General features: G+C 48.3%; 1 protein-coding gene across 10 annotated transcripts in view; it reads left to right on the top strand.

Moving 5' to 3' along the window:
• Window positions 1–25,455, top strand: part of HIPK2 (homeodomain interacting protein kinase 2) — a 177,599-nt gene extending 152,144 nt beyond the window's left edge. For all 10 annotated transcript variants that reach the window (XM_070616622.1, XM_070616621.1, XM_070616618.1 and 7 more), the window contains 4 exons: window positions 1,588–1,869; window positions 14,011–14,255; window positions 20,397–20,554; window positions 21,802–25,455. In XM_070616622.1, coding sequence (XP_070472723.1) covers window positions 1,588–1,869; window positions 14,011–14,255; window positions 20,397–20,554; window positions 21,802–22,263 — 1,147 coding nt within the window. In that variant the 3' untranslated portion in view covers window positions 22,264–25,455. The remainder of the gene's footprint in view (window positions 1–1,587; window positions 1,870–14,010; window positions 14,256–20,396; window positions 20,555–21,801) is intronic.
• The last annotated feature ends 1,944 nt before the right edge of the window (window positions 25,456–27,399 follow it).

Raw genomic sequence — 27,399 nt, 5'->3', positions numbered from 1 at the left:
CATTATTAGATCGGGTTGCAACAGAGGCCAGCATCTCGATCCTGTGCTCTGTGGTGCCCAGCCAGGTGGGTGGTCACACAGAACGCTGGTCTGACCCTGGGGCTGGCTTGGCATCTTTGTGGCTCCCCTTGGCAAGTAGGGGCAGTAAGAACCCTTAGCATCCCAACCTGTCGCCAGGCCCCTCCCTGCTGCCCGCTTGCCACCCAGCTTGTTTTATGAAGTCTTATTGCCAGTGCATTTCAAGATCGATATAATTATAGTGAAAGCTATGTATTTGCCTATTTTTAAGACCAATGCCTTAGGCAAAACAGTCTGAAAGACCAGAAGGCTCTCCCTTGTCGAGCGGTGCAGGCAGGCATACTTTTCTTTAACGCTGCCAAGTGGAGATATTTTAACTAGTGGAGTCGTCAAAACATAATCTCAAAATTGTAACATACTAGCAGTAACAAGTACATAGGTTTACGGTACATACAAACAGTGGAACAATCATGTCGGTAAAACTTATTACCAGCCCCCAAAAGGGAACAAGCAGCATATCTAACACTAGGAGATTGGGAATTAAATAAATGCAACTTTATAGAATAATTTTCATCTTCCTGCCATCCTTTTAGCTAGAAGGTGCTTGAATCTCTAAAGACATATCAGAGTCTTAAGTTTCATTACAGATTGGGTTTGTTCTCATTCCATAAATACGACCAAGGTCAGCAGGGGTTGGTGGGGAGGAGGAAAGGTGAGGTATTTTTTTCCCTGAAGTGAACGGAAACTGTATTGGCTAATTCGATAAGGAATTTTGAGTCAGTTGAAATCAAGAATAAAAGGTCCCTTTTAAAGTGTATCTTTTTATTTGCACTTTTCCCAATTTTTCAGTACAATTCAAACAGACTGATAAGCTTCCTGTGAGGCTCAAGGGTCAAAACCCAGAAAAATCTCTTTTTTTCATTATACGCTCATAGATACTTTCATGGTCATGTCCCTTTCCCAGAGGAAGGAGGAAAAGCTAAACTTTAAGGTCACCAACGTTAGATCCTTTAGATCCAGAAACTCTTAAGAAATGAGCGTTTTAGTTTAAGTAAATCAGCCGTTAGCAAAGAAACCAAAGCTTTGTGTGGCAAATACTGTTTCCTCCACCTCCCTCCAGAACAAGACCTAAGTATGTTTGCGAGGATGCCAAGACGGAACTCAGGAAGTCGGGCCCTGACCCTGAAGACGGGGCTGCGTCGGGGCAGACACCCCTGAAATCCCTGGCATTACATCTGCCCCCACAAGACCAGCCGCGTCCTTGGGCTCAACCTGTCTCCCCCTCCTTAGAGCCCTGGCCACTCCCTTTGTCCTGCTGGGAGCAGGCACATGGAGCCAAGCCAGAGCCCAGGGAAGGCCAGGCTGCTGTCCTGTCTGTGTAGTGACTGACTGAGAGAAATTGCTCTGGAGGCGGCCACTTTGGCAGTTAGAGAATATTCTGAGCGCCGTGGCCCGCTGACTTTTTGATGGAGATTCAGCAAAGCTAGTGTTTCTAGACAGTTGGGCTCCATGGAAGGAGCCCCTGGGCCTGACCTTCCTCCATGACTACGTGTGACTTTGTCATTACAGAAACGTCTCCACCTGTGAGGTGTCCTCCTCTCAGGCCATCAGCTCGCCTCAGCGGTCCAAGCGCGTCAAGGAGAACACCCCTCCCCGCTGCGCTCTGGTGCACAGCAGCCCGGCCTGCAGCTCCTCTGTCACGTGCGGGTGGGGCGACGGGGCCTCCAGCACCGCCAGGGAGCGGCAGCGGCAGACGATTGTCATTCCCGACACCCCTAGTCCCACAGTCAGCGTCATCACCATCAGCAGCGACACGGATGAGGAGGAGGAACAGAAGCATGCTCCCACCAGGTGAGGTTGTGCCACCTTCAGCCTTCCAGGAAGGAGCAGGATGGGGGCGTGCTGTGTGCTTCCGAGTCACATGGAGAGATGGTTATCTGTGGATCTGGGCCACCTTCTGTCATCAAACATGATGATTCCTCTCTCCTGGCCCCTCAGTTTTGGTTTTGCCATGTCCTAGAGTCCTAACGTGATTTCAAGGGCATGTCAAAGAGATTTCCCATAATTGTTCAAAGCCAAAATAATTTTGAATCACTTTGGTCTTAAAAAATAGTTATAGGCCCTAGACATTCAGGGAACTTGAGACCCTAAGAGTCAGGCACACAATGCCAGTGTATTTCAAGCTTAAAAATCTCAGCCTCAGGCTATTGACTTTATTACCAGTTGGTCAGGACATTTTTCTCACATCGCCTTGGCTCTCTCAAAATTTGAAGTAATTGTCCAATTAATCAGAAATTTCCCTGTGTCTGATTAACCCAATCTTTCAAACCGCCAGTTGGCTCTTCACCAAGAGAGCATTACTGTTTATTCCAAAGTGGTAAAAACCCATTTTACTCTCTGTGTGCTTCCCGAGGAAAGGGAAGAAATAGTTATTATATTTGCAAGATGATTCACCCTGGTGCCAGCGCCTCTTCCTGCGCTTCCCATCAGACGTCCCCCGAGTGCAGTGTGTGCCTGGGCTCCTGATGCGCCCTCGAACTTCCCCTCCAGAACAGCCGGGCCCTGGCTTTCTGCACTCCCAGGGGCCTCAGGACCTTGTAGATCCCAAAGCCTCCTGACCTCAACCTGCTGGCTCCCTGCATTGGGACTGAGGGCTGGGGAAAGGAGGCCTGACACCCCCAAGCCCAGCGCTGCCAGTTGGTGCGCATCCCATGACTAGATGCACAGCTTAGCATTCGCAATTAGGCCCCAATTATTAATTCTTGATTGGATACAACGTCACTAATTAGTAATTACAAATCCTTTTGATTAGATAATAAATTCCCTCCATGAAATCATTACAAAATGTACGGCTAGACTGATTAAAATGTTCTCACTATAGCAATTCCTGCCTGGGGCACCCCTTTCCCATCTTCATAATGAACTCAGTGTCTTGTTTTGTTTTTTCATGATAGAGCCACTGTATGTCTCATTCATGTGTCCTCTTTCCCCGTTTAATGGCTCAGCCTGATCCTCAGTGTGTCTCAGAGAAGAATGCAGTGGAGCACTTCTGATCCTAGCATTGTGCCTGGTGCCAGAGGGTCCACAGAGTCAGGGAGACAGGGCTTCACTCCCCACCTGCCTCTTCCAGAACTGGCCTCAATCTCCTTTTTTATAAGAGCCCCCACTTGAGTCAATACTCTGTCCTCCCCAGTGCCTCGTGCCCCCCAGCCCAGGAATATTGTGGGCTCGGCTGGTCCCTTCACAAAGAGAAAGGCTTTTCCCAGCCTCAGACTGGCCCCTGGCCTGGAGCAGCCTGTCCACACATTTGTAACGTTGGACATAAGATGGACCAAACAGCCTTGCACAGCCCTTTGCTACAACTGGAAACAGCTAAAGCAATTTAAACATCTGACAGTTGACTCGATTGGAATATCATTTTTGGGGTGAGATTTGGATTGACACAGACTCGACACGTGCTCAGCAGAGAACTGAATAGCGTGCCTGAGGACAAAGAGGCTGAGGAGCCATCTCTCCACCAACCAGAGCTGCCAGGGCTGGGAGCGCAAAGCAAAGCCAAAGCACAGGCCGCTTCCACAGCAGGGCCCGAGGCCCCGGGGAGACAGGACTGAATGCTGGGCAGCATGTGAGGACATTGATGTAAATGACTCGAAGAGACTTAGGGGAGGGCCGGGAAGGAGCTGATGGGCAGGTGCACATGTGAGGAGCAACCACAAACCGTGACAATGGGCTCCTGAGTACCAGAGCTTCGTAAAATGGAACGTGCAGGGAACTGCCTGCCTGCCCAGGATAATGAAATGTACCAGAGATATGAGGCCAGATCGGGGAGGCTGCAGGTTGAGACCAGAGAGCAATCATGCAGGGTTTCGGCTGTCCGCAGTTGTGACAGGAAGCTCACAGAATGAGATGATCGTGTTTTTGGAGAGATCAAATGACCATTGCCTTAAAAAAGTGTTTTAGGACCCAAAAAGACAGGAAAATGTATTTGAGTCTGAGTAGAATAAAACAGAAACCGGTAGCTGTATTATTTATAGAGAAACCACTGTATAATGTGACCACATTATTGTGACTGCATTTTGGAATGAGAAGAAAATGGGAGGGACTATCACTCGTTCTTAGAAATCAGAATTATCATAAAATTTAACGCGGTCAATATTTATTGGCCTCACCAGTATAAGATATCGTGCTAGGAACTGCATAAATAAGGTAGACAGTCTCTGTCCTCAGGAGGTTGCAGGGTAATAAGCAAGATAAGACATATACAAATCATTGTAACACGAAACAGAATATCAGGCCCATAAAAACCGGTAGAGTACTATGGGGACTCAAAGGGAAAATAGCTTGAGGAAATAGGGGAGGGGCCTTTTTCTGGGCAGATGTGGACAAGGCAGAGGGGGTGAGATGGCAAATTCCAGCGAGATGGGTGGTGGGGCAGAGCCTCAGAGGTGGGATCGGATCAAGAGCACAGTGAGGGAATTCAGAAACGGGATTTCTGAATGGAAAGGGGGATTTGAGGGTCTCCCTTTCTTTTTTTTTTTTTTTTTTAAAGATTTTATTTTTTTCCTTTTTCTCCCCAAAGCCCCCCGGTACATAGTTGTATATTCTTCGTTGTGGGTCCTTCTAGTTGTGGCATGTGGGACGCCGCCTCAGCGTGGTTTGATGAGCAGTGCCATGTCCGCGCCCAGGATTCGAACCAACGAAACACTGGGCCACCTGCAGCAGAGCACGCGAACTTAACCACTCGGCCACGGGGCCAGCCCCCGAGGGTATCCCTTTCAATCAGGGTGGCCAGCTTTGTCAGGAGACATTGAGGAGCTCACAGGAAAGCATCGGTCCTGGGAAAACAAGCATGTAGCCCCAAGTGCAGCCCCCTGGGATACCGCTCAGCTGCTCTCCAGCTGGAAGCTTCTCTAGCCCATCAGTGCTCCAGTCTCGACAGTGGAGACCTCCCCCCTTGACCTTGATCACTCTTGTTCTCAAGCCTGATTCCTCCTGCGCCGGGAGCATCTTGGTCCTGATCTGTCGTGCTCCCAACCTCAGTTCCTGTTTGCTGCTCACCCCCAGGGCTAGCCCTGTAGCTCTGCCAGAAATGCACTTCCCCTAATGTGGCCCAGCCTCAGCACAGTGGCAAGAGAGTCAGGGGGCCGACGATGCTCACAGGGATAGTGGGTGCAGGATCACACAGCAGTGCCTCTGCCACCAGTGTCTTTTAGAGCTGACGTGAGACAAATAATGGTAAACCCACATTTTTAGACTTCATTAAGGATGTCACTAAATCTGCAGGACTGGATGACATTGCCCAGAATTTTTAGAGGAATGCCAAGGCAAAACTGTTTTTCCTGACCCCCAAGATGTGGCACTGTTAGTTGCCTGAGCAGATGGATTGTCAGCAACTCCTCCTTGTAAGGAGGACTCCAGAGCATGGAGGGCAGACTGAGAGCGAGTGAATTAAAGGGGAGGGGAACCGTGATGAAATTCACCAAGTGTTCTGTCCTGCACTGTCTTGGGCATCATTTGATGGGATATACAAAGCCGGTAGTTCTAGTCCCATTTGATAGATGAGGAGACTGAGGCCAGGAACGGTAAGTGACTTGCCCAAATTGATAAAGATTCTAAGTAGCAGAATTGGGATTCAGGTCCCATGCCATTGAAGAAATGGTGATCTTAATCAGTGGCAAACATTACTGATTTCTCTTCAGTCATTAATTCAAGAAATACAGATTTTTACCTGCCTCCTCCTCTGACCGCCGCCATGCCCACACACATGTTCACACCCACTGTGTGCGGGCACCAGGCCAGGGCTGTGGACAGTCCGGAGTACCAGTCACTGAGGCCCAATGGGGCACCAGGCGTCGTCAGAGTGCTGGAGCTCTAGCAGCAAGGAAGGCAGAAGTCAGCTCTTCTGAGTCTTTGAGAACACTTTGTAAAGTAAGGAGGCCAAGAAAGACCCCGCCGTCTCCTTTTTCTCAGTGAGTTGCTGTTGGACTAGGAGGCCCGATGGTCATGGCTAGACAATTGGCTTAAAGGCGGAAAACAAACTTAACAAGTATTTTTCTGGGTCCCCCAGGATTCAGTAGCAGAACTGGTCTTATTTTAAACATTTATAAGTGGTTTTGATGAGAGGAGCATTTGACTATCTACACGTTCTGAATAAGCCATCTTTTCTCCCTTGAAATTGCTGTGGACCAAGTTTATAGGTGTGCGTCTTACCATTCAGACCATTCTGCTGACCATGCCTTGTGCTGAAACTGTCCTTTAGAGGCCATGAGCCCATGTCATACAACCCTCAGTCATGAGGGTGATTTTTAAAGGTGTGTGACCAAACTGGCTCATTTCAAGTGATCAGCTAGACGCCACTTTGTCCGGTCTCCATTATTCATTCATCCCTTCGTCTGATTATCTGGATGTGTCTGCTGGATAGTTTTTGTTTCACTTGGTCATCAGGGCACTGCCACATTCTGCACCACTTTGCCTCTGTCAGCAGCTGCTCAGCATATTACAGCTCTCAAAATGTAAACTTTAAGAAAATGGACTCATAAATATCACTCAGTATTTTACTTGGATCAACAGTTACGTGGATCACTCTTAAAATGTCTATATAAAAAAAAAATTGACCCAAAATATTCTTAATTCTAAATTGAAAATCTGGAGAAATTATTATAGAAAAGGCACAGTCAAGAAACTGATAAACTGCTGCATAAAAGACTTTGGTGGGAAAAATTAACATCCGCTTAACAGAGGGGGAAACACACACACTCATTTATGTTTACATGGCCAAAGTCAACCCAAAGTGGAGTTTGTTTCCACTGCCACCTACAACCATATCATTTGCCTCACTCCTCCTGTTGATGAATAAGCTACTGACAGCCATTGTGCTGTGCTGTGGAGGCGTGGGAGTCAAGCCTGAGTGAAGAAACAAAGGAAGCCAGACACACAATATCATTTGAAGGGGCTTTGTTTTTTCACAGTTTTAAGTTACCACACACCTCACAGTTGGACAAGATTTCAGTCATAAGATTCATCTCAGGAGATGGAAGGGTGTTTTGTCAAGTCGACTTCGCTGCATCCTCTTTACAGGGCTTCGTTCAAAACACTCAGGTTGTTTGAGTAGTGAGGTTAAGAGGCTGCATTTTGAAGGAGAGACTGCACCATCCTGTCTTTAGCAGTGCGTCCTAATGTTGTCTTCTAGAGAGTAGGGGTGCGGGGGCGGGAGAGCGGGAGAGTGTTAGACACCACAGGGCAGAGCGGTGCTCAGTGGGTGGACCTAAGGTGAGTGGGGAGATGAGTCCAATTCGCGGGCTGGATTGCAGAAGCTGGAAGGAGAACAAACACTGGCTTCTGCTGTGTGTGATGGGGTGAGGACTGGGCGATGGCTCATGGTTCCTTCTAGGCCCTGTTTCTGATTTCTCTAGAAGGTAGTTATGTAAAAAATGCCCTTAATGGTGATATATATCTATGTGTGTGTATATTAAGAGAGACACATAGATATAAATGTGTGGATAATATAATTTGAATGGAATGTATGCACCAAATTTATAGATTTTTTTTTGTTCTTACTAATTGCTTTAAATTGGGAGCTACATAATACATCAGAAGGAGCGCACTGGCCTGGAGGCATTAGCTCCTGGTCCCTCTCCTCATAGGAAGGGCTGGTTAAAAGCCATCAGCTGTGTATTTCTAGTTGGGTGAGCGGGAATGGGAACAGTGCAATGAGCAGTACAGGCCCCGTGGAAGCTGCTGGGCCAGCAGCGCTCATCTCCATCAGCTGGGACCGCTGTCAGTGCGAACACCCTATGCCTCATGCTTAGCAAAGACCACTGTCACCAAATATGCCCCAGAGGGACCAGAAGAAGAGGTTTCAGTTAGTTGACATTTTCAGTGCTTGTGGGTAAGAGAGGAGGGTAGAAGAGAGAGTGCAGCACAGTTAGGAAGAGTGAGAGCAGGCTCCGGACAGCTCCATAGCAAAAACACTAACAAACCTGATTTAAAAATGGGCCAAGGACTTGAATAGACGTTTCTTCAAAGAAGACATACAAGTGGCCAACAGGTATATGAAAAGGTGCTCAACATCACTGATCGTCAGGGAAATGCAAATGAAAATCGCAGCGAGATAGCACCTCCCAGCTGTGGGATGGCCGTTATCAAAAAGACAAAAGATAAGTGTAAATGAGGAAGTGGAGAAATTGGAACCCTTGTGCACTGTTGGTGGACATGTAAATTGGTGCAGCCACCATGGAAAACAGTATTGAGGTTCCTCAAAAGAAGTAAAAATAGAACTACCATATGATCCAGCAATCTCACTTCAAAAATATTTATCTGAAAGACTGAAATCAGATGTTCATTGCAGCGTTATTCACAATAGCCAACGTGTGAAAACAACCAAATGTCCATCAGATGAATGGACAGATGAATAGATAAAGAAGATGTGGCATATACATACAATGGAATACTATTCAGCCTTTAAAAGAAGGAAATTCTATAATATGCAAAAAACCTCTTACACGAAGTATCTAGAATAGTCAACTTCATAGAATCAAGGAGTGGAATCTCAGTTGCTAGGGGCCGTGGGGAGTCCCTAAGTAACGGGCATAGATTTCAGTTAAGCAAAATGAATACGTTCTAGAGATCTGCTATACAACATTGCACTTATAGCAACAAGTCTGTCTTGTATGTTTAAAATTTTGTTAAGAGTTTACATCTCATGTTAAGTATTTTTATCACAATAAAATAAAATTTTAAAAAATAAATAAAGCTAAACCATGCTTAGTCACCAAAAAAAAAAAAAAAAAAAAAAGAATGCTCTTGGTTCCAACCTGACTCTGCCCTAACTAGCTATGTGACCTTGAGCAAGCAAGTGACCTCAGTTCTCATCATCTGAAGTTTGTTGTTCTTAAAATGAGAGTTGTAATAATTCTTTACCGCTGAGTCTTGCTGTGAGGATTGGAGAAGATAACACAAATAAAACTCTTAGAATAGGAGTTGTGCATCTAATAGATGTGACCTGTATTTAGTAATCAGTGTCGTAGGAATAAAAGAGCAGTATTTTTCACATGTAGCATTGACTATGGAATCACAGGAGTGAAATAAGTCATGAAAGGTTGATTGGTGGAGATGAGTTTTGACCCTGGTCTTGAAGGATGAAATTGACTGAGATTGGCAAATAGAAATCAGAAACACATGGCAGACAGGGCCCCACAAGGAGGGGGTCACAGATTTGTGTCTGATCCTCTGGCAGTGTTTTCTCCATTGGGGCTGATTTCTTTACTTCTTAGCTCCTTATTTCTTTTCATCATTTTAAGATGATGAAAATCATCTATTGCCATGACAACACAGTGCAGTCGTGAACTCTGGCAGCCTTGTTCTTTATTCAGAGGTGATGTTCCGTCAAGGCCATTTAAGCAAAATTTCTCATTCTACTTATATCACTCTCTCTCTCTCACTTCCATTAACCAATTTGTAATGGGATTGATAAGCTAGCAATAATAATTAGACACTATAGTAGAATGAATCCCAGTAGAATCGATACATATGAGCCTGAAGAATCCATAGTTAGCACTGTCAGATGCGTGCTCATTTTTAAGTTGATTCATTTAACAGCTTCCCATTTTTTCTCTAATCTGCATAGTATATTCAGGTAGAGCGGAGAGATTTCTAACAATAGAAGAGATTAAAACAGAGCTATCAGATTAATTCACCTTTTCCAAACCTGTCACATGTAAATCCGAAAAGGCAGGTAAATCAGCATTCTGCTCTGTTGGACCTATTTGCTCATTAGGCGTAGGGACATCCCAGCTCTGAACAAAGGGGTGGGACCCGTGAAGAGTTTATAGAGGTTTTATCCCACACTCTCTGACAGATACCAGGACACTGACACGCAGGATTCCTCAGCCTTTTTGGTGGAAAGGCTCACTTCCTGTTGGCTTTCCATCAGGACGTGGCCCTAAATTCTCACAGGTCATCTAGACCAAGCTGACAGCTATTGTAAGACTCTTGCCAGAAAGCCATCCTTCAGTGACAAGAAGTCCACTGATTCACCAAGTGGCCCTTGTATGTTCAAATAGTTCTAGTTGTCACAAAAGTCTTAGAGTGAGCTGAAGCTTGTCCACAGTTTCCAAATTTGGGCGAAGAATCCCAAATATGTCCAATTTGAATTTTATTACAGCTTAGCCAAAATTAGTGTTGTGTGTGTATGTTTTTCGTTTCTTCATTTTCTAAACTACTCAGAACCTAAGAAGATATGGTCAGCAGGAACTGGCCAAGCCTGGGTCTACATGTAAGATACACTTACCAAAGGAATTTATTTCCTCTCCAAGTTAGGAGTTAACCAAATCCTATTTTAAATGCCTTTAATAATAAATCTTTAAGGGACTCTCACAACAGATCCCTTAATGCCACTCTCCCTAGTGGATTTCATAGCAGATTGGAGCTGGAGGGACATCCAGGGTCACGTCAATATCCAGGCCACTGTCCAGGGTCACACCAGTAAATGGACAGCGGGGCCAGGACTAGAACACCGGCTCCCAGGACACATTTGAGAGCCTGCCTCTGTTCTCCATGTGGGGCCCACCACCTGCAGATCGTGCACCTGTGTCAGAACACGTCTGCATTTTCTGTGATGACCAGATGAACCACCGTGCCTTCGTGTTATGTAATCACACAGAACCAGCCGTGACTGCAGCTCAGAGTGAAGGGCGGGGCCGGCCATCTCCCTGCCTCCCCTCGGGACCTGGGAGCTGCATGGTCACAGCCTCCCAGGCCTCTCCTCGGTCCTGGGAGCACTTCGTAAGGGCGGAGGGGGAGTCCCTTTAATATCTTAGCACACAACAGACTATTCACAGAGCAGCCCCTTGCCTTTGCCCAGCCCCATGCAGCACAGAGCACAGCTGCAGGTTTCGCCGTCTCTGTCTTTTTAAGACAGCACTCCTCCTTCCAGTGCTCCCTCCTCCTCATCCCACAGCTCTCCGCAATGTCTTGCTGCTCTCTGGTTGCTTCTCCCTATCTTCTAGGCTCAGTGACCTTTCCTGGTGCCCCAGTTTCTAGTTCTTGTGACAGATCTCAATGCCCCCCGCCCCCACCCCTTTGCTAATCCTATTTTTTTGTTTCTGAATAAGCATAGGGATTTTTTTTAATTGAGATATAATTCACATGCCATATAATTCACTCGTTTAAAGGTACAATTCAATGGTTTTTGGTATATTACATTAATTTTTTACTTTGCAGTAAAATAGAACACAGAATTTGTCATTTTAACCATTTTTAAATGTACAATTCAGTGACGTTAAGTACATTCACAATGTGTGCAGTCTCACCACTATTTCCAGAAACTTTCTGTCACCCCAAAAAGAAACTCTGTACCCATTAAGCAGTAACTCCCCATTCCTCCCTCCCCCAGCCCCTGGAAACCGGTAATCTACTTTCTGTCTCTATGAATTTGCCTATTCCAATACCTTATGTAAGTGGAATCATACAGTATCTGTCCTTTTGTGTCTGGCTTATGTCACTTAGCATAATGTTTTCAAGGTTCATCCATATTGTAGCATATTTCAGAACTTTATTCATTTTTATGGCTGAATAATACTCCATTGTCTGGATATACCACATTTTGTTGATCCGTTCATCTGTTGATGGACACTTGGGTTATTTCCACCTTTTGGCTGCTGTGAACACATCTGTTTGAGTCCCTGTTTTCAATTCCTTTGCGTATATACCTGGGAGTGGAAGTGCTGGGTATATGGTCACTCTGTGTTTAGCTTTTTGAGGAAGAAGCTTATGGGTTTTTTGCATTTAAACTGTTATAAGAGAGAAGTATATATTTTATTAATTAAAATTTATTTTATCAAAGTTAACATGAAGAGCTATAAATATATGCAATTAATTCATTCCTCACCTTCCTTTGAGTTCTTAACAGTTACCATCTGTGCAACTCATGTGACAGTTCCTCATGGAAGGCTTTGTGACATCCATTGTTCGCTTTAACTGATCACTTCAAAGCTTTTACTGTTTCACTTGTCATGTTTTTATACAGTCCCTCACTGAGATTTCAATATTCTCAAAGGCAGAGACGTGTATTTTATCTCTTTGTACAAAAATTCCCAGGAGCGCCTAGCAGAGATCCCCAAGATAGCGAACTGAGTGTTCATTTCCTATCAATCTTCTGGTTCATTCGTAGACTAGAAACTTTTCCAGCAAGTTTGTACCTTGATAGAATTCGCTTTGCCTAGATGTGTTTTTTGCAAACCTGTTTTCACATGTTAAATGAGGTAACACAACCAATGATAGTAATGGCAGCTTTTATAGAACGCTTCCTGTGTCGTGCACGGTTCAAAGCACTTTCCACATATTTTCTCTCTTAATCCTCAGAACAAGCCTACGATAGAGGTACTGTTATTATCCACCTTTGCTGATAGGGAGACTGAATTGCTCAGGTTGAGTAGCTGCCCAAGGCCACACCACCAGCAGAGGCTGACGTTAGACATCTGGTGCTCTTACCCACAGACACTGTGAGGGAGGCACCCTTCGACCCTGAACCAGCGAGGACGGAATGTGCAGGCAGTAGAAGAATTCCCTGGCCGAGATGACAGTAGTGGCAGGCTTCAGCATGCAGGGGGCCAGACCTGCGGCTCGCCTGCCACCCTCTGCCTCGTGTAGGGTAGCAGCCCTGCTGTCCTTCCCTTCCCTTCTGCCCAGCTGCCTGGGCCTCTGGAGTTTGCCCACTTCACTGCCCTTAGGGTGGCAGAGGTCAATCTTGGAAAGAGTCTGGCCTGTCACTGGCTGTGTGACCTTGGGTAAGACACATCGGGGGGTGTTGTGGTTCCATTAGGCCCTGATATCTATAAATACCAGCTTCTTTTCTTAGCATATTAGTTGGAAACTGACCACCTTACTTAGGCAATCAATATTTCTTAAAAATAGGTGATCAATATACAAAAATAGATGAGAATCCATTTTTAAAACCTTCACAATAAGCAACAAATTCCATATCCATCATCCCACCAGGCACTCGCTAAGTTGAGGGCAGACAGAATTGGTTCCCAAAGTAACCACACAAACGTAAATATCTCAGAAAAAAAGTGTGCTGGCCAAGAGCCGTCCAAAGCCAGTTTCCCCCGTCAGTGTACTAAGTTTGAGATAGACGATGAAGTCACAGGATTCAGAGCATATCCCCCGAGGGCATCATCCCGGCCGGACCCCCCCCCCCACCCCCCACCTCACCTAGATGCAGTGCCGTCCCCTCCCTGATCCTCGGTGCGGACAGTGGAGAAGCTGCAGGAGGGCTGGGCCTTCCCTGTGGAGGGGACTCAGAGGTCCGGGAGCTGCACCTCGAAGTCTTCCCACGGAACACCCTCCCAGCAGAGAGGTGGCCCGGGGTGTCAAGTCCAGCTCCACTTTCTCCCCCTCTGCACATCCGAACTGTGCAGCCGCCTCAGAACCTCACTTACCTTCCTTCCCTCAGGCAGCATCCTGGTTCCTCTGGAATATTGCATTCCCTCTGCCTAAGTTAGCTGGCTCTCCCAGGCCCTGAGCCTAAGTTTATGCTGTTTCTTTCCCAGCCATGTTCTCCCAAACCAGGGCCTTAGGCTTCCTGGATCTTGCTGGGCTCTCTGTTTCTCAGCTGTCCCCTTCTGGTGGCTCAGAAGGCATTGCCACACCATTCTGGGCTACAGGTGCCTCTCCCGCGGTTCTGCTGAGAGCCCAGGCCTGCCCCGAAGTTTCTCACTCCCCAATTTCCAGAAGTGCCTGTGGGCCCAGCTCCAGCCCCTTCTCTTGTCTTCCCATGCCTCCTGCTACTGGTTAGATAGGTGATGCCTGTGTGCCTCCCTCCCCATTAGGGTTACGGAGCGCAAAAGTCACCTTCCTGCCCTCTCCCTCTGCTTCCTGCCCCTGCCCCAGAGAACAGAGAGGGCCTTTTCACACAGCCAGTTCTGAAATGCTGCTTTGCTGTCTCACTTCGCAGCCTTCTCTTGGTTCTGATTTCTCCCTTTACATTTTCAGCACTGTCTCCAAGCAGAGAAAAAACGTCATCAGCTGTGTCACGGTCCACGACTCTCCCTACTCCGACTCCTCCAGCAACACCAGCCCCTACTCCGTGCAGCACCGTGCCGGACACAACGCCAACACCTTTGACACCAAGGGGAGCCTGGAGAATCATTGCACTGGGAACCCCCGAACTATCATCGTGCCACCCCTGAAAACCCAGGCCAGCGAAGTGTTGGTGGAATGTGACAGCCTGGTGCCAGGTAACCTGGAGCTGGGACAGGCCCGAGCATCTCTCTGGAGACGGGTTTTCTCGTTTTCTGCTGTTAGCAGTTTTGTTACATGAGAGCTAATAAGCCCAGGTCATTTTAGATCCTCACCCAAGGGCTTTGTTTAAGTAGCCCAGGTAGGATTCTGCTTAGCATCACATTGTACAAGCGGTTTTCATTTTTTAATTTTGATTAATACCTTGTTGCCTTTACAATGGCTCTCCCTGTGACCAGGTTGATGAATATAAAATAAAAGCCGCCAGTTCCTTATCCTCTGGTCTGAAATGACAGCCACTTTGGGGAGTTCCTGACCGACTAGCAGCATCACTCCCGTCCAAGAAGCTTCCTGTGTGGGAAGAACTTCCCCAAGTCGGTAGGATGAGGTGAAATAGACTCGCCTGGGCATCTCCTCGGAACTCGCTGTTGGGGGGAGCGATCATAGCGAGCGTGTCTCTCTCCTCACACGCTGCTTCTTTCAAAGGACTCCCTCCGTCCTCGGAAGGCTTGTCCTGAAACCTGGGCCCTAGACTGAAGGCTGACAGCTTAACCTTCTCGATAAATTTAGCAGCTCACCCAGATATAGTAGCATCGTTTCAGCATCTCCCTTGCTCATACTCACTAGTGGAAGAATTTGGGGAATAAACCAGAAGAAATATGCACGTTCTGCTTTTCTGCCACAAGCCGTCACCAGCCCATCCAAGCCAGTCAGCACCTCATAACAGCCCTACAGTATTTAGAAGGAAAGGGCTACAAACTGCCAGAAAGATTTTATTTAGATGTGAGAACCTATTATTCATCAGGAAGGACCCTCTGTCTGTGTCAGCTGCTACGGGAGACCTTGGGACCTTCTTGGGGCGGTTGCCACGTGTAAGGCTCACGAGGCAGGGGCGATTCAGGTCCTGCCACTGAAGGCGACCTGAGGGTGAAGAGTAGAATTCAGGATGGGTCTTTAGGGACTTTTCTAGCCCAGTGCCACCTGCAGAGTGTGGGACATGAGGACGGACATCTCTTTCTCCCAAAACCCACTTTCTCTGCCTGGGCAAGTATTTTAGTGGAAACCTTGGCAGGAGGCAGTGCTCTCCAGGACCAAAGGAGCATGTCAGGCCCACAGAGTAGTTCGTGCAGGAGACAGGATTCCTCAGGGTGGTGGCCTCCTGACTTCTGCCCATGCACCCCTTAAATAATTGTTTAAAACGATATCCATCACACATTTCAGTTTAAATATTTGCAAGGGATATAATTTCTGTCTTGTATATTGTATCATAGCTTAAGTACTTTAATGTGTTTGCCAAAACCTTGAGGCTACAGGTCCAGCTCATTCAGTACATGGAAGTGCTGCCATGCGCCCTAAGGAGCAGTCTCTCCTAGTGGAGCCAGGCAGCCAGAGCTGTCAGAATGCCCCCTGTGACAACACCTCGCTTCTAAATTTTATCTCAGGAATGCATGGATAGGGTGAGGGGGTTGCAAAGAGTTTGTAGCCTGAACAAAATAAGACTGGACAGCCTTCAGTGTTTCTTGTTGAAGACGGCTTGTCTTTGCTCTCAGGGTACTGTCCCTTGGGAGCCGTCCATTCTGGATATCCCATTTGGGCACCCCTTAGGTTTCTTACACCTGGAAGCCATGTACCATATTAGCATTCAGGACAGTGAGAAGGAAGCCTTTCTTTTGTAAAATGGGAGAAGTATGAATGTGAGTGAGAAGGTGGGGAAGGGAAACCCATGGGTCCCAATACTGGTGAATCAGATTAGGAAAAGATACCCTCGAAAGCTGAGAATCTGGAAACTGACCCCTTCAGTCTTTACTTGCCGTGTGCCCTCAGGTCCTCAGGTAGCCCTTCATGTACCCCAGTGATAACAATTGCAGCCTTGAAAGCACACAGCTCGGTGTCCAGGGCTCTCCTGCTTCATTAACAGTGAAGTTCCTGAGAATGTGTTGTTGAAATCCTTAGGGAAGACCAGCCCTTTGATTGAGCAGGAAGAGAAGGAAATATTCCTTCCTCATCTGTAGTCCAAAATCCAAAAGCTCTGAAAACCCAATTTGAAGTTGATAGCAAACTCAGTTGGTGGTAAAACCTGACCTGAACTAACCAGAAGCTACTCGTAGTCTCTTTGTCGTATTCATATTTGCGTCATGGTCATATTTGTGCCATATATTGAAATATTGCTGTATTTTGAAATAGTTGTGTCTTTGGTTAGAGGGTGGTACCTGAGGCTCTGCTGGGAGTAACCTAACATATTGCATATGTGCCACATTACCTTCCTAAAATCAGAAATTCTGAATTTCAAAAATGACCCCAGGGATTTCAACTCAGGGAATGCAGACCTACAGGATGAGACGATGAGTTTTGTGAATCAAGGATGCCCATGTTCCATGACATCTCAGGGGAGCTCTGTGACAGTATGACCCCTCTGACATACAGGATCATGGTATATAAGACTTGGCTTATGATGGACCTTATGCAAGTCACCTAGGAATTGATAAAGGAAAAAAAAAAACATAGCTAATACTGAATTTCTCTTGGCCTTTTAAAATGAAATGGAGGATGCATGAGAGAGTGGCCAGGTTTCCACAAGTCTAGAAATCTTCCAGTTTGGAGCTTTGTCAGCCTTGGTGCTGGCACCACTCCGTGGAAGGTGACAAAATTGTGGCGAGAGTTACTGAAACTTTGAGACCACCTCGTCCAACCCCTGGTTAACAGGTGAGGAGACAAGGCCAGCTTTGCCCAGCGTAATGCAGTGGTTTTCACAAAGGTGCACATCAAGAGAGGACAGCTTTGTGGAGCCCACATTGTACACCTTCCAGGTCACATTAACCGTTTCCATCATCAGCCCATAGCACTGTGTGTGACTGTGGCTATTTTGAGCGCTTAGCCCACTGCATTTCCACAAGACTGCATTATATCTAAAGTAAAAGAAGAGACTGCTTGAATGGCCAAGAATCTCTGAGGGATATTTGTGACAAAAAGAAAAAAGAAAAAAAAAAGAAAAAGAGGAAGGTCATTCTCAGTAGGTCAACAGGTTCTAAAGCAACCAGTGTCAGTGTCTCTGGGGAGCCCCATGGTATAATTTTCTGCTGTAAAGAGATTTATTTTCCCTGTGAGGACATGCTGCACAGTCTTTCTAGTGACGATTAAGAGGCAGAAAGGCACTTCATTGTGTTGCCTGCCCATCCCCAGCCTGTGGTGTTTCTCAACACTAATATACGCTATTAGCTGCAGAATCATCCTAGGCTTGGAAAAATGGGGAAAGCAGCCTTCCTCAGCTTCCTGGTGCCCCGTTGGCCCATACAGGCCAAGGTACGAATGACTGCAGCCACCCCAGCTGGAGCTCCAGCGGTTCCCTGAGCCCGCTTGAGTCAGGATAATGCTGTGCAGGTGACAGTCCATTTTCCCACAGTACTTGTCCCTTCCTGTGGTTCTCAGCTCAGGAAGGATCCTTGAGCATTTCTCACGTAGCCTTCTCAGATCTCTTGGGTTGGTTAAGGTTCTTTTGGAATGAATGAGTGAACTGTGCGCTGCCTCAAGACAAGTGGAGAATTTATTGGAGGGATGTAGGGCTGAGGGAAAGTTCAACAACTAGGTCCCAGGTGGGGCAGGAGCCAGAACCCCTGGGACCTGGGCTGCTGGAAGCCTGACGCCTGCTTTCTGGAGCACTGCTTCACCCTGACCTGGTGATTCCCAGGCTCTAATTTCCCATTTCCAGGAGACAGGACTTGGTTGTCCCAGCTTGGAGCAGACACCTGTTCCTTGAGCATCAGCATTAGCCAGGGAACTGGGCTCACTGATAAAGACGTCAACAATAGCTAACACAGCTAACACTTTTAAGAGCTTAACACATGCCAGATAGTAAGTATTCTCCATATGTTAACTCATATAATCCTCATGATGGCCCTATATGTAGTTACCATCATTTTCCAAGTTTTCCAAATGAGGAAATGAAAGGACAGAGAGGTTAACTAAGCCAAGGCCATGTGGCTGGACCTCCCAGGGGTCTGGCTCCAGGGCTCACCCATTCTCTGAGCGCTCTCCCACCCACCTAGTGCTGACAGGACCACTGGAGGCCACCCTGTGAACCAAGGGCTGTCCTTGGGGCAGGGGATCTTTGTGCACAGCTGGACAAGGCTTGACCAGAGAGCTCTGTCATGGCCCTCACAGCTCCAAGATATACAGCAAGAGCTTGTCACTTTATTCATCTCTGCAGGAGGAAATTATTATTTTAATCTCTTGGTACCCTTCAGAACACCCTCCCTTATACAGGGATCCCCTACTCTGACAGCTTGACAAGCTGTGACCCAGCCCCCATCTCCTGCCCCTACGATAATGGTAGCAGGTGAATGCAGTGCTCTGTCTTGCCCATTTCATCTAAAACTCTCTAACCTCTTGACTTGTAGGCTCAAGCTCTGGAGACCTCAAGCCCAGGGTTTCTCCCTCAAACATAAGTTCCACAAATTTCCAGAGAGTTGAAACAGGAGCAGAGGGATGCCATCCCCAGCTGGGGCCCGGACAGCAAGCACAGTTTATGATCTGTTGCAGAGCAGGAAGGAGTTTGACTCCAACACAGTAGCACCGTGGCCGAATGAAGGAGAGAAACTGAAGTTCTACTGATAGCCGGCATTTGCAACTGTCCACCTTCTACCCTACAATGGGTCCCCCAAATCCTCTCCATCCCCCAGATTTTGGAGGGCCTTTGAGAGTCTAACCAGCTTGAGCAAAGAGCCCTGATTCCCATGTATAGGTCAGCTACAGATACAGGGCCTGGCTGGCTCCTGCCCTCCTGGGAAGCTTGTTAAGAACACAAATTCCTGGGCGCCTCCACAGGGTTCTGATTCAGTGGGTGGGATGGGAGGCCCCCCAGGCGCACGGTCAGATTTAGAGGTCTCTGTTAGGACCCAGCACCTCCCTCCCCAGTGAGGCAGCTCCCCCATTACCTCGGAGGCTGTTGCTGGGGACCCAGCTCCTCTCTGCCTTCAGTGTGCACCCCGATCTCCTGGTCCCGGGTTTCTCTCCATCAGCACTCAATCAGCATTCTCTCTGGCCTCAGGCATCTCCCCTCTGACTTTGATTTCTTCACCCTGGGATTTGTAATAGAATCAACCCAACCCGGTTCCATCGAGGACTGATCCTTATGACGTGTGCTTCGTCAATACTTAGCATCCTCTACCCCCAAGAACGGCCGGATCCACCCAGTTCACACTAGCGACCACAGGTACCCAGTTGAGATGGCGTTAGGTTTGTGTGTTTCCCAAAGATGCTCAGGCCCCAGTAAATCTTCTGAATTCTTGCTATTGAACAGCACAAGAAGTAGACCTGTCTTCTGGCATCCTGTGTATGTCCTTGCCAATTCTCCCTTAACATGAGACACCTTACATAGTTCTTCTCTTGAACACCCCTGCTCTGGGCAACTCCCTCAAATGTGGACATTTTAGAGTCAGGAGTCTGGAAGTGTGCTGTTTTGGTGGATAAGGATTCCCTATACCGAAGGCGTTTTTCATATTGCCTGTGGATTGTTCCATCTTGGTTTTCATTCATCTATGCTAGGCAAAGCTTCAAGAGAGAATTGTTTGATTTCTAGAGAGACACTGAGAGGCAGGTGAGCAATAGCACTCGAGTCTGCCACATCCCATGCCTGTGTGTGGTGGCCCCACCGAGACACAAGCCCCACTCTGCTGGGAGCCAGTATTCACAGATCACTCAACACTGAAATGGACTAAAATGGTTTATTTTATATAGACCTCCTTACCCTGTTCGTCTTATTCCAGTTGTTGCTTTCTCCTCTAGGACACTTGTGGTCCTTTTTTTGAGACTCAGTTATCTCTGTCCTGCTGTACCTGTCACTGTGTGTCTCTGTATCTCAGTGGCCAGCCCCCACTGCAGCCCTGGATGGGACATGAAGAGCTGCAGAGAACGCCCCTGCTTTTCTCTGTTAGACCCTCCTTGTGCTTTTCACTGTCACCAGATAGAACTTCTAAAGCCCAGCAAGACTTGCTCCCAACCTGTGGAACAAGCCAGAGCCCAGTGGCCAGTCTCAGGAATGTGTTCCTTCCTAGAAGACCACTGTTGTGCCCTAGAGGCGTCGGGTCTTCTGGGCAGCTGAGGACCTGTGACTGATCTGTGACCTGTTTCTTCTCCCAACACAGTCAACACCAGTCACCACTCGTCCTACAAGTCCAAGTCCTCCAGCAACGTGACCTCCACCAGCGGTCACTCTTCAGGGAGCTCGTCTGGAGCCGTTGCCTACCGGCAGCAGCGGCCAGGACCACATTTCCAGCAGCAGCAGCCTCTCAATCTCAGCCAGGTAAGCCCCACGCGATGGTTGTCTCACCAGCCAAGCACATCACCTCATCCCCCCCTTTCCTCAGCTTCAGAGAGGGTCACTGTGGCAGCCCCTCACCCCCCCCCCCAGAGCTGCAGCCCCTCTAGTGGTGGCAGGAAACACCCTGAGTGACCTCTGCTGTTTTCTTTCCTCCATGGGTCACCCTTGGGGCAGTTGGTATCACTGGTTCACAAAGAGCCAGCCCAAAGCCATTGACTTGTCCAGTGGTATGATGGCTTTGTGACATGGTGCCAGAGCTTAAAAAGAGGGTGGCCCACAACTTAGTGTTTCAGCCCAGCAAAGGGTAAAACTGTGTCCTGGCCCTGTCAGGCCAGGACACCAGGGACAGACCTGCAGTCCAACAAAGTCAGGTGTACTGATTTGTTGCAGTGAGGGAGCCACACATCAGAAATCCCAAACCAGAGAAAGAGTCAGAGGATTTGGAGAAGGTAGGTGGTGTTTAGATGGAAGGTAAATGATGCAGAGTCTCCTATGTGTAAAGGGTCAACACCAGGTCTGAATTGCAATATGGACTCAGACCTGTTTCCTTAGAAGCTACAGAGGTGAGGTAAATGGGGAGTTTGTATTCCTAAGCCCCTCATCTGAAGCAGGGCACCTAGCGTGTAAACTGAGGCTGCGTCTCTGTGTCCTGGTGACTTCGGCTCTCCAGGTGACAGAAGGCTGTTTCGTTTGTACTGATACAGTTTCAAACAGCAAAGTTTCTGAGATTTGACGATTTCACAGTGAGAGAGAAAATAGTTGTTACTCAAAGAAGGGCTCCTTTTGACACTTCACAGCTGCAGTGTGTCCTGGGAGGCATCGTCTCCTGTCAGCTTGCAGCTGGCTTCATCTGCGCGCCTTCCAGCCCGGGGAGCGGCTGGGTGCAGCCTTCCTTTCTCAGTCCAAGAGAATTTTTACTTTCCTGGCATCGTCTGCCTGTCCTCCCGCTTCTAGCCTCTTGTCCCTCCTGCTTCCCCTCTTCCCCCTTCTCCTCTCTCTTCTCCCTTCTTCCCTCCCCGCCCCCACTTCTCTCTTCCCCTCCTCAGCCTGCCCCATCCCCCCCCTTCCCTCCGCTCCCCCTCTCCTCCCCACTGCCCTCTCCTCTCCCTCCTCCCCCTCGTCGCTTCCCCCTCCTCCCTCCTCTCCTTCCTCCCCTCTCCCTTTTCCTCCCTCCCACTCCTCTCCCAGGCGTCCAGCCCCGAATGCAGCCTCTTCTTCTCCTTCTCCAGGCTCAGCAACACATCACCGCAGACCGTGCTGGGAGCCACCGACGGCAGCAGGCCTATATCACTCCCACAATGGCTCAGGCCCCGTACTCCTTCCCTCACAACAGCCCCAGCCACGGCGCTGTGCACCCCCACCTGGCCGCCGCCGCCCACCTCCCCACCCAGCCCCACCTCTATACCTACACGGCGCCTGCGGCCCTGGGCTCCACTGGCACTGTGGCCCACCTGGTGGCCTCCCAAGGCTCAGCGCGTCACACCGTGCAGCACACTGCCTACCCGGCCAGCATCGTCCACCAGGTCCCCGTGAGCATGGGCCCCCGGGTCCTGCCCTCGCCCACCATCCACCCAAGTCAGTATCCAGCCCAGTTTGCCCACCAGACCTACATCAGCGCCTCTCCAGCCTCCACCGTCTACACTGGATACCCACTGAGCCCTGCCAAGGTCAACCAGTACCCTTACATATAAACACTGGAAGGGGAGGGGAGGGGGGAGAACGGCCAGAGGGGAGGAGGGAGAGGAAAAGGGACCGAGGTGGGAGCTGGGCTTTTTATACTGAAGATGCCGCACACAAACAATGCAAACGGGGCAGGGAGGGGGGCAGGGGACGGGATGGGACACAAACGAAACTTGAACTAGGAAGTGGGAGGACTGAGAGCAGAGAAGAGAACATTTTAAAAAGGAAGGGATTAAGGAGGGGGAAATCTATGCTTTTTATTTTAAAAAAGAAAAAGAAAAAAAAGAAAACGTCGGTAACAAGAAACACAGCTCACGAACCCATTCTGCACCAAACTGGAAAGGAGAAGAAGAGAGCAACGGAAGATTCCGGAAGTGGGGAGGCCCCAGTTTTTGAAGAACTTTATCTACAAACTTTGCAAAGATTATTTTCATATGGCAGCAAGTGACGTTTAAAAATTTGCTGTCAGGGACACCTGATATGGAAATCCAATAGATTTTAATTATTGAACAGAAGAATTAGGGATTTTTCCAGAACTCGAAAGGGTTGGCAGCCGTCTAGAAGGTCCAGGAGGCTGATGTTCGGGGGCCAGTCTGGGGTTGGCAAAGCCCGGTTCTGGCTCATTGGTCAGGGCTGATGGGGTGGCCGGACTGTGGGGACCCGGGAGAGGGCGCGTTTTCTCTTTCTGAGCACTCTGGATAAATCGCTAAGCAATGTCATTAATAACGTGTGTTGCAAACTTTAGTTTTGTTCTTTTCTGAAGATTTATTTTCTCTTTGAATCAACCCCTAGTCCCGTAGCGTAGGGCTGGCGGCCATTGCCGAACCCTAGTAGAATGTAGCTCTCTGCACCCCATTTTCTACTTTGTGTTCAACTCCAATGATACCAATAGACTATTCCTCTATGTAATTGCACAAAAAAGAGTGATCTAACGAAGGCATGTACCAATGTGGTGGTCCAGGTGTGTGAGCATGAGCGAGCGAGCGAGCAAGCGTGAGCGAGTGTGTGGGTGTGAGCAAGGATGCCGCCCCTCCCCATGTGTCCCTCGGCGCCGCCGTCACAGCTCTCACAGTCTTGATTCCACGTCATTCCCTCCTAGTGCCTTACCGACGACCGACAGACGCGGTGTGAGGGGGACTTCCGTGGTACTCCAAGAAGCCAGCTGAGGCGAGTCAGATCATCTCGGCTCTTCTTCTGTGCTGTTAGAACATTTTACTCTGGTCTCTCCTTTTTTTTTTTAATTTAATTTTATTTTAATACCTGTTGTCTTTCTTGGGCTGCTGGTAGCAGAGGAGTGTCAGGGAGCTAGCAGGGGCTTGAGAGAGATGTGGGAAATGGATGGTGGGTGGGTGAATCTGATGACAGTGATGGTTTTAGTTGACTTTTACTTTGGGGACAGAGAGCAAGAGAGGCCCCCCCCAACCCTGCCCCCTCACGCCACCCTGCCCTCAGTTCTGCTGGGAGGGCGGCTCTGCCATTTGTGGGACCAGAGGTCCCATCTCTGTTTTCAGAATGTTGGCCTCGCCAGGCGGCTTCCTCCTTCCTGATATGGAAGGAACAGAAGAGAGGAGCCCACTGCCAGCCTCAAGGCCCGGCATAACCTTCCTGCCGCCATCTGCAGGGTGCAGAGGAGGCCTGGTGCCCAGCCCCGTGACCTCAGCCTCACCCCAGCTTTGCCCTCACAGCCCTGCGCCTCTCTGCCCAGGTTCTGCTGACTGTGTTTTGCTCTCAGTTTTCCATATTATTCCCGCTCTAGACAACCATCCACCTTTGTGTGCTCCTGAGTCTTTCCTCACACTACCCAGGCCTACCCAAGGCATGACTTTGGTTTTGGTTTTAGAGGGGTCTGGGGGCAGATGGTGGGAGGGACATTTGTGAGGGTAACTAGGGGTCACACTGCACTTTGGAAAACTGAACACTCCCACAGGCAGTTAAGTTTCCAAAGAATTTTGCCCTTTGCCCTCTTTGCACCTTCAGTACCTTCTGGAAGTTTTTTTCTCAGGCTTTGAGCACTGCTGGGGGTGGGGACGGGGGGGGGTGGGGGGGGTCTCTCCATTCATAGCAAATTACCCTTAAACACATGAATGTTGGGAGTGTGTCTGGTCATAGATGGAGTTTTAAAGGGCGGTCCTAATTGTTTGATTCTGGATGTTGAGTCCCTAACTGACCCCAAAGCCGAGTTTCCGAGGTGTGAAGAGGGCGCTCCCAGTTTCGGCAGCCCATCCTCATCCTCCCCCTCTTTCCTTCCTCGCTCTGCAGCCTCCCATCACAATCTACTGTGAAAGGTGTTTGTATGGTGATACCTGACCTAATTGAGTAATGAAGCCGTTACCTTAGCTCTTAGCTGTGAAATGTGAAATAACTCTGGAAATTTCCCCTCCCCAACCATAAATTCTACTTATCTTACCAAGAAGTAGGTCCCCAAAGTAGAACCAGCTTGGTCCAGGCCTTAGGCTGACAGGAAGGACACGATGACCCGCTCGAGATGGGGCACACCCAAGCAGCCCCCAGGAGCCCAGAGGGGCTGAGCCCGAGAGAGGTATGAGATGCCATCCTCATGGCGCCACGATCATCTTTATCCAGAGGTGGGGCAGTGCCATCATTCTGACTCAACAGGAAAATGGCCATCCAGAGAGGGTGGGGAAATAAGTCTTTGGAGGACTCACGAGCCAGAGCTGCACCAGACTGGAAAACCCGTTTGTTCCGGACTTTCGGCAGCCAGATGGTGGCAGTACCCCATCGGATTGCCTCATGCCCAGTGACAGTAGTAGCCTCTGTTTGCGTTATTGGGTAGCATCCTGGGCCCCCTTGCACACTTCACTTCCAGCCCTTTCTAGATCTGATCTTTTACAGGCAAAGACAACATAGCCTTCCATTTTAAAGAAAATTATTTTGTCTACTTAAGTTGGAAGTCTCTTACTCTTTCACCTTTTTCTTTCCTTTTCTTCCAGATCAGGAATGAAAGTTCCATGCTGCTCATAAAGATAATATTATTGTACTAATTATTTTGGTTATTACCATTGTAATTATTATCATTATCATCATGTTGATATTTTAGTTGGGGTTTTAAATGCACATTTATTCCAAGTATCTTTGTGTTTTCTCTTTAATATTTAAACTTATTTTTTTGTATCTGTGAGCATATGAGTTGACAGGAGGGACATACAGATGTCCAGTTTTGTCAGACAAAAAAAAAAAGGAAAGACCCAGGAATTAGGAAAATTGTTTCTGTCATCTCTATTCCACAAAGAGCTGTCAGGAAAGATCCACCACAGAACAAAAGTTTAATGAAGAATCAAGGCCTTTTCTCAGTACAGACTAGTTTGGGCTCTTGACAACATGATCACCATCAATACTGTATTTTTCCAGGTTCACGGTGGCCTGGGAAGAGCTCTGAAGAGGCATCTCCTGGGCTGAACCCCTAGCTGTGGTTCTCTCCCTCATTCCCTGCACTCTCCTGTGCTTCTGGAATCAGCTCCATAGATCCTTGGCCTCACATCTGATATTTACCTGGCAAGCAAAAAAAGAGCCGCTCTGCCCAGAGCTGACCCAGCACCTTTCCCCAATGCCCTCCCTTTTCCCATGATGCACCCGGAGAAGGAGAAGGGCCCACTGGGAGAAGCCAGCTTCCTCGTGCCCTCGTTAGCACTCGCCCAAATCTCCCATCCTGTCCTCCGACGCTGAGTCGCCCTGGCAAACAGGATGAATAAAAAGCTGCCCGTCCCTAGGACCAAGCTCTCAAGTAGAGGGATGCCAACCTAGTCCGTATTTAGACCATAAATAATCTGGAGCATCATCTGTTCTTTGATTGGCTCCATCCTTCTTTACTGAAGAAACATCATTAAGAGTAAGGGGAAGATTGAAAAAGACAGGTCAAGGAGAATGATGTAATAGGAGGCTTAGGAACCACAGGTCAATATGATTCTGTTCTGCTTGCTGACCCATCTGGGTGTTTGCAGCCGTGTCTCTGCGCTTAGTGCCTCTTTCATGATGTTTGGCTGTTTCCAAGGGAAGGGGTGAGCAGGCCGATGGGTGGGAGAGTCTGAGGCTTGATGCCGGTTAATACTGTGAAGTGGAGCATGTGGTTGATCGAATTCAGAGGGAAAGGAAGGGTTGGGGCAAACTGAGGTTGTCTCCTGGACTGTATTTGCATTCTGGCCTTACTGGCGGTGAGTGGCTTGCAGGCTGTGGGAGCCAGCTGGCCTTGTCCTCTTCACCCTGGAAGACTCAACCCGCCCAGACACCAGATTGTTGGACGTAAGGAAGGGAAGGTGAGATGAGCACAGCTGCTAGGGTGATTTCCCTTGACCAGACCTTTACAAACACTCATTTTTGAACAAGCGTGTGGCGGAGGATTTGGGTTGTGTGAGTGTGTATGAGTGAGTGGAGCAGACTTTCTTGGAAACTGGAGGAAGGAGATGAGGAGGCTTAAGGAACTATTACTGATGGGCTGTGGTTGATGAAACGAGGTGCATCCATGGGCTTGCCGCAGCTTTCATCCCGGGTTCTCTGGTGCTGGGGACAGGGTGAGGTGTGGGGCACTTGCTGGCCTGCCCAGGAGCTGCTAGGACAGAAAACAGAAAGAAGAAAATAACTAGGTTCCCTCAAGTAGCAGAGAGAGTTTGACAGAGAGGCAAGGATTCCTTCCATAGGACTAGCCTGGGACCCACATCATGGTTTTGCCACGGAACATTCCAGCCCCAGGGACTTTGTGTGCTCCTCTCCCTGTCTGTGTCTTTTCTTTCTGGTGTGTCTTACAGATTTCAGATGGGGAAGCCTCAAAATTGAGCAGGCCAGAGATGTCCTTACCAAATTGGAAAGGAAGGGGAAACTGTTCCTTTCTTTAGCCAAAGAACCCTTCTCAAAGGACACCTCCAGAATGGACAAAATGGCATTCCTCTCTTTCCTTTCCAGGCAATAATGACGTCATTATTGATGCAACTCCGTTGGTGTTTCTCTTTCCTCTCTAACCTCATTGTATTTTTTTATTGCTTTTATTTCAAAACTACTCATCTTTTAAGAGGAGTGAAAATTAGTTACCCTAAGTGCTGCTGCTATTGGGAAACCGGAGGCATCCCGTGAACACGTGGGCTAAACTAATCTCCTGTTTTCACGGTCTCGACCGAAGCAGCCCTTCTGCCAGGAAG

This window comes from Equus przewalskii, chromosome 4 (genome assembly GCF_037783145.1).
Source record: "Equus przewalskii isolate Varuska chromosome 4, EquPr2, whole genome shotgun sequence".
NCBI lineage: Eukaryota > Metazoa > Chordata > Mammalia > Perissodactyla > Equidae > Equus > Equus przewalskii.
This window is presented reverse-complemented; position numbering and strand designations above follow the sequence as displayed.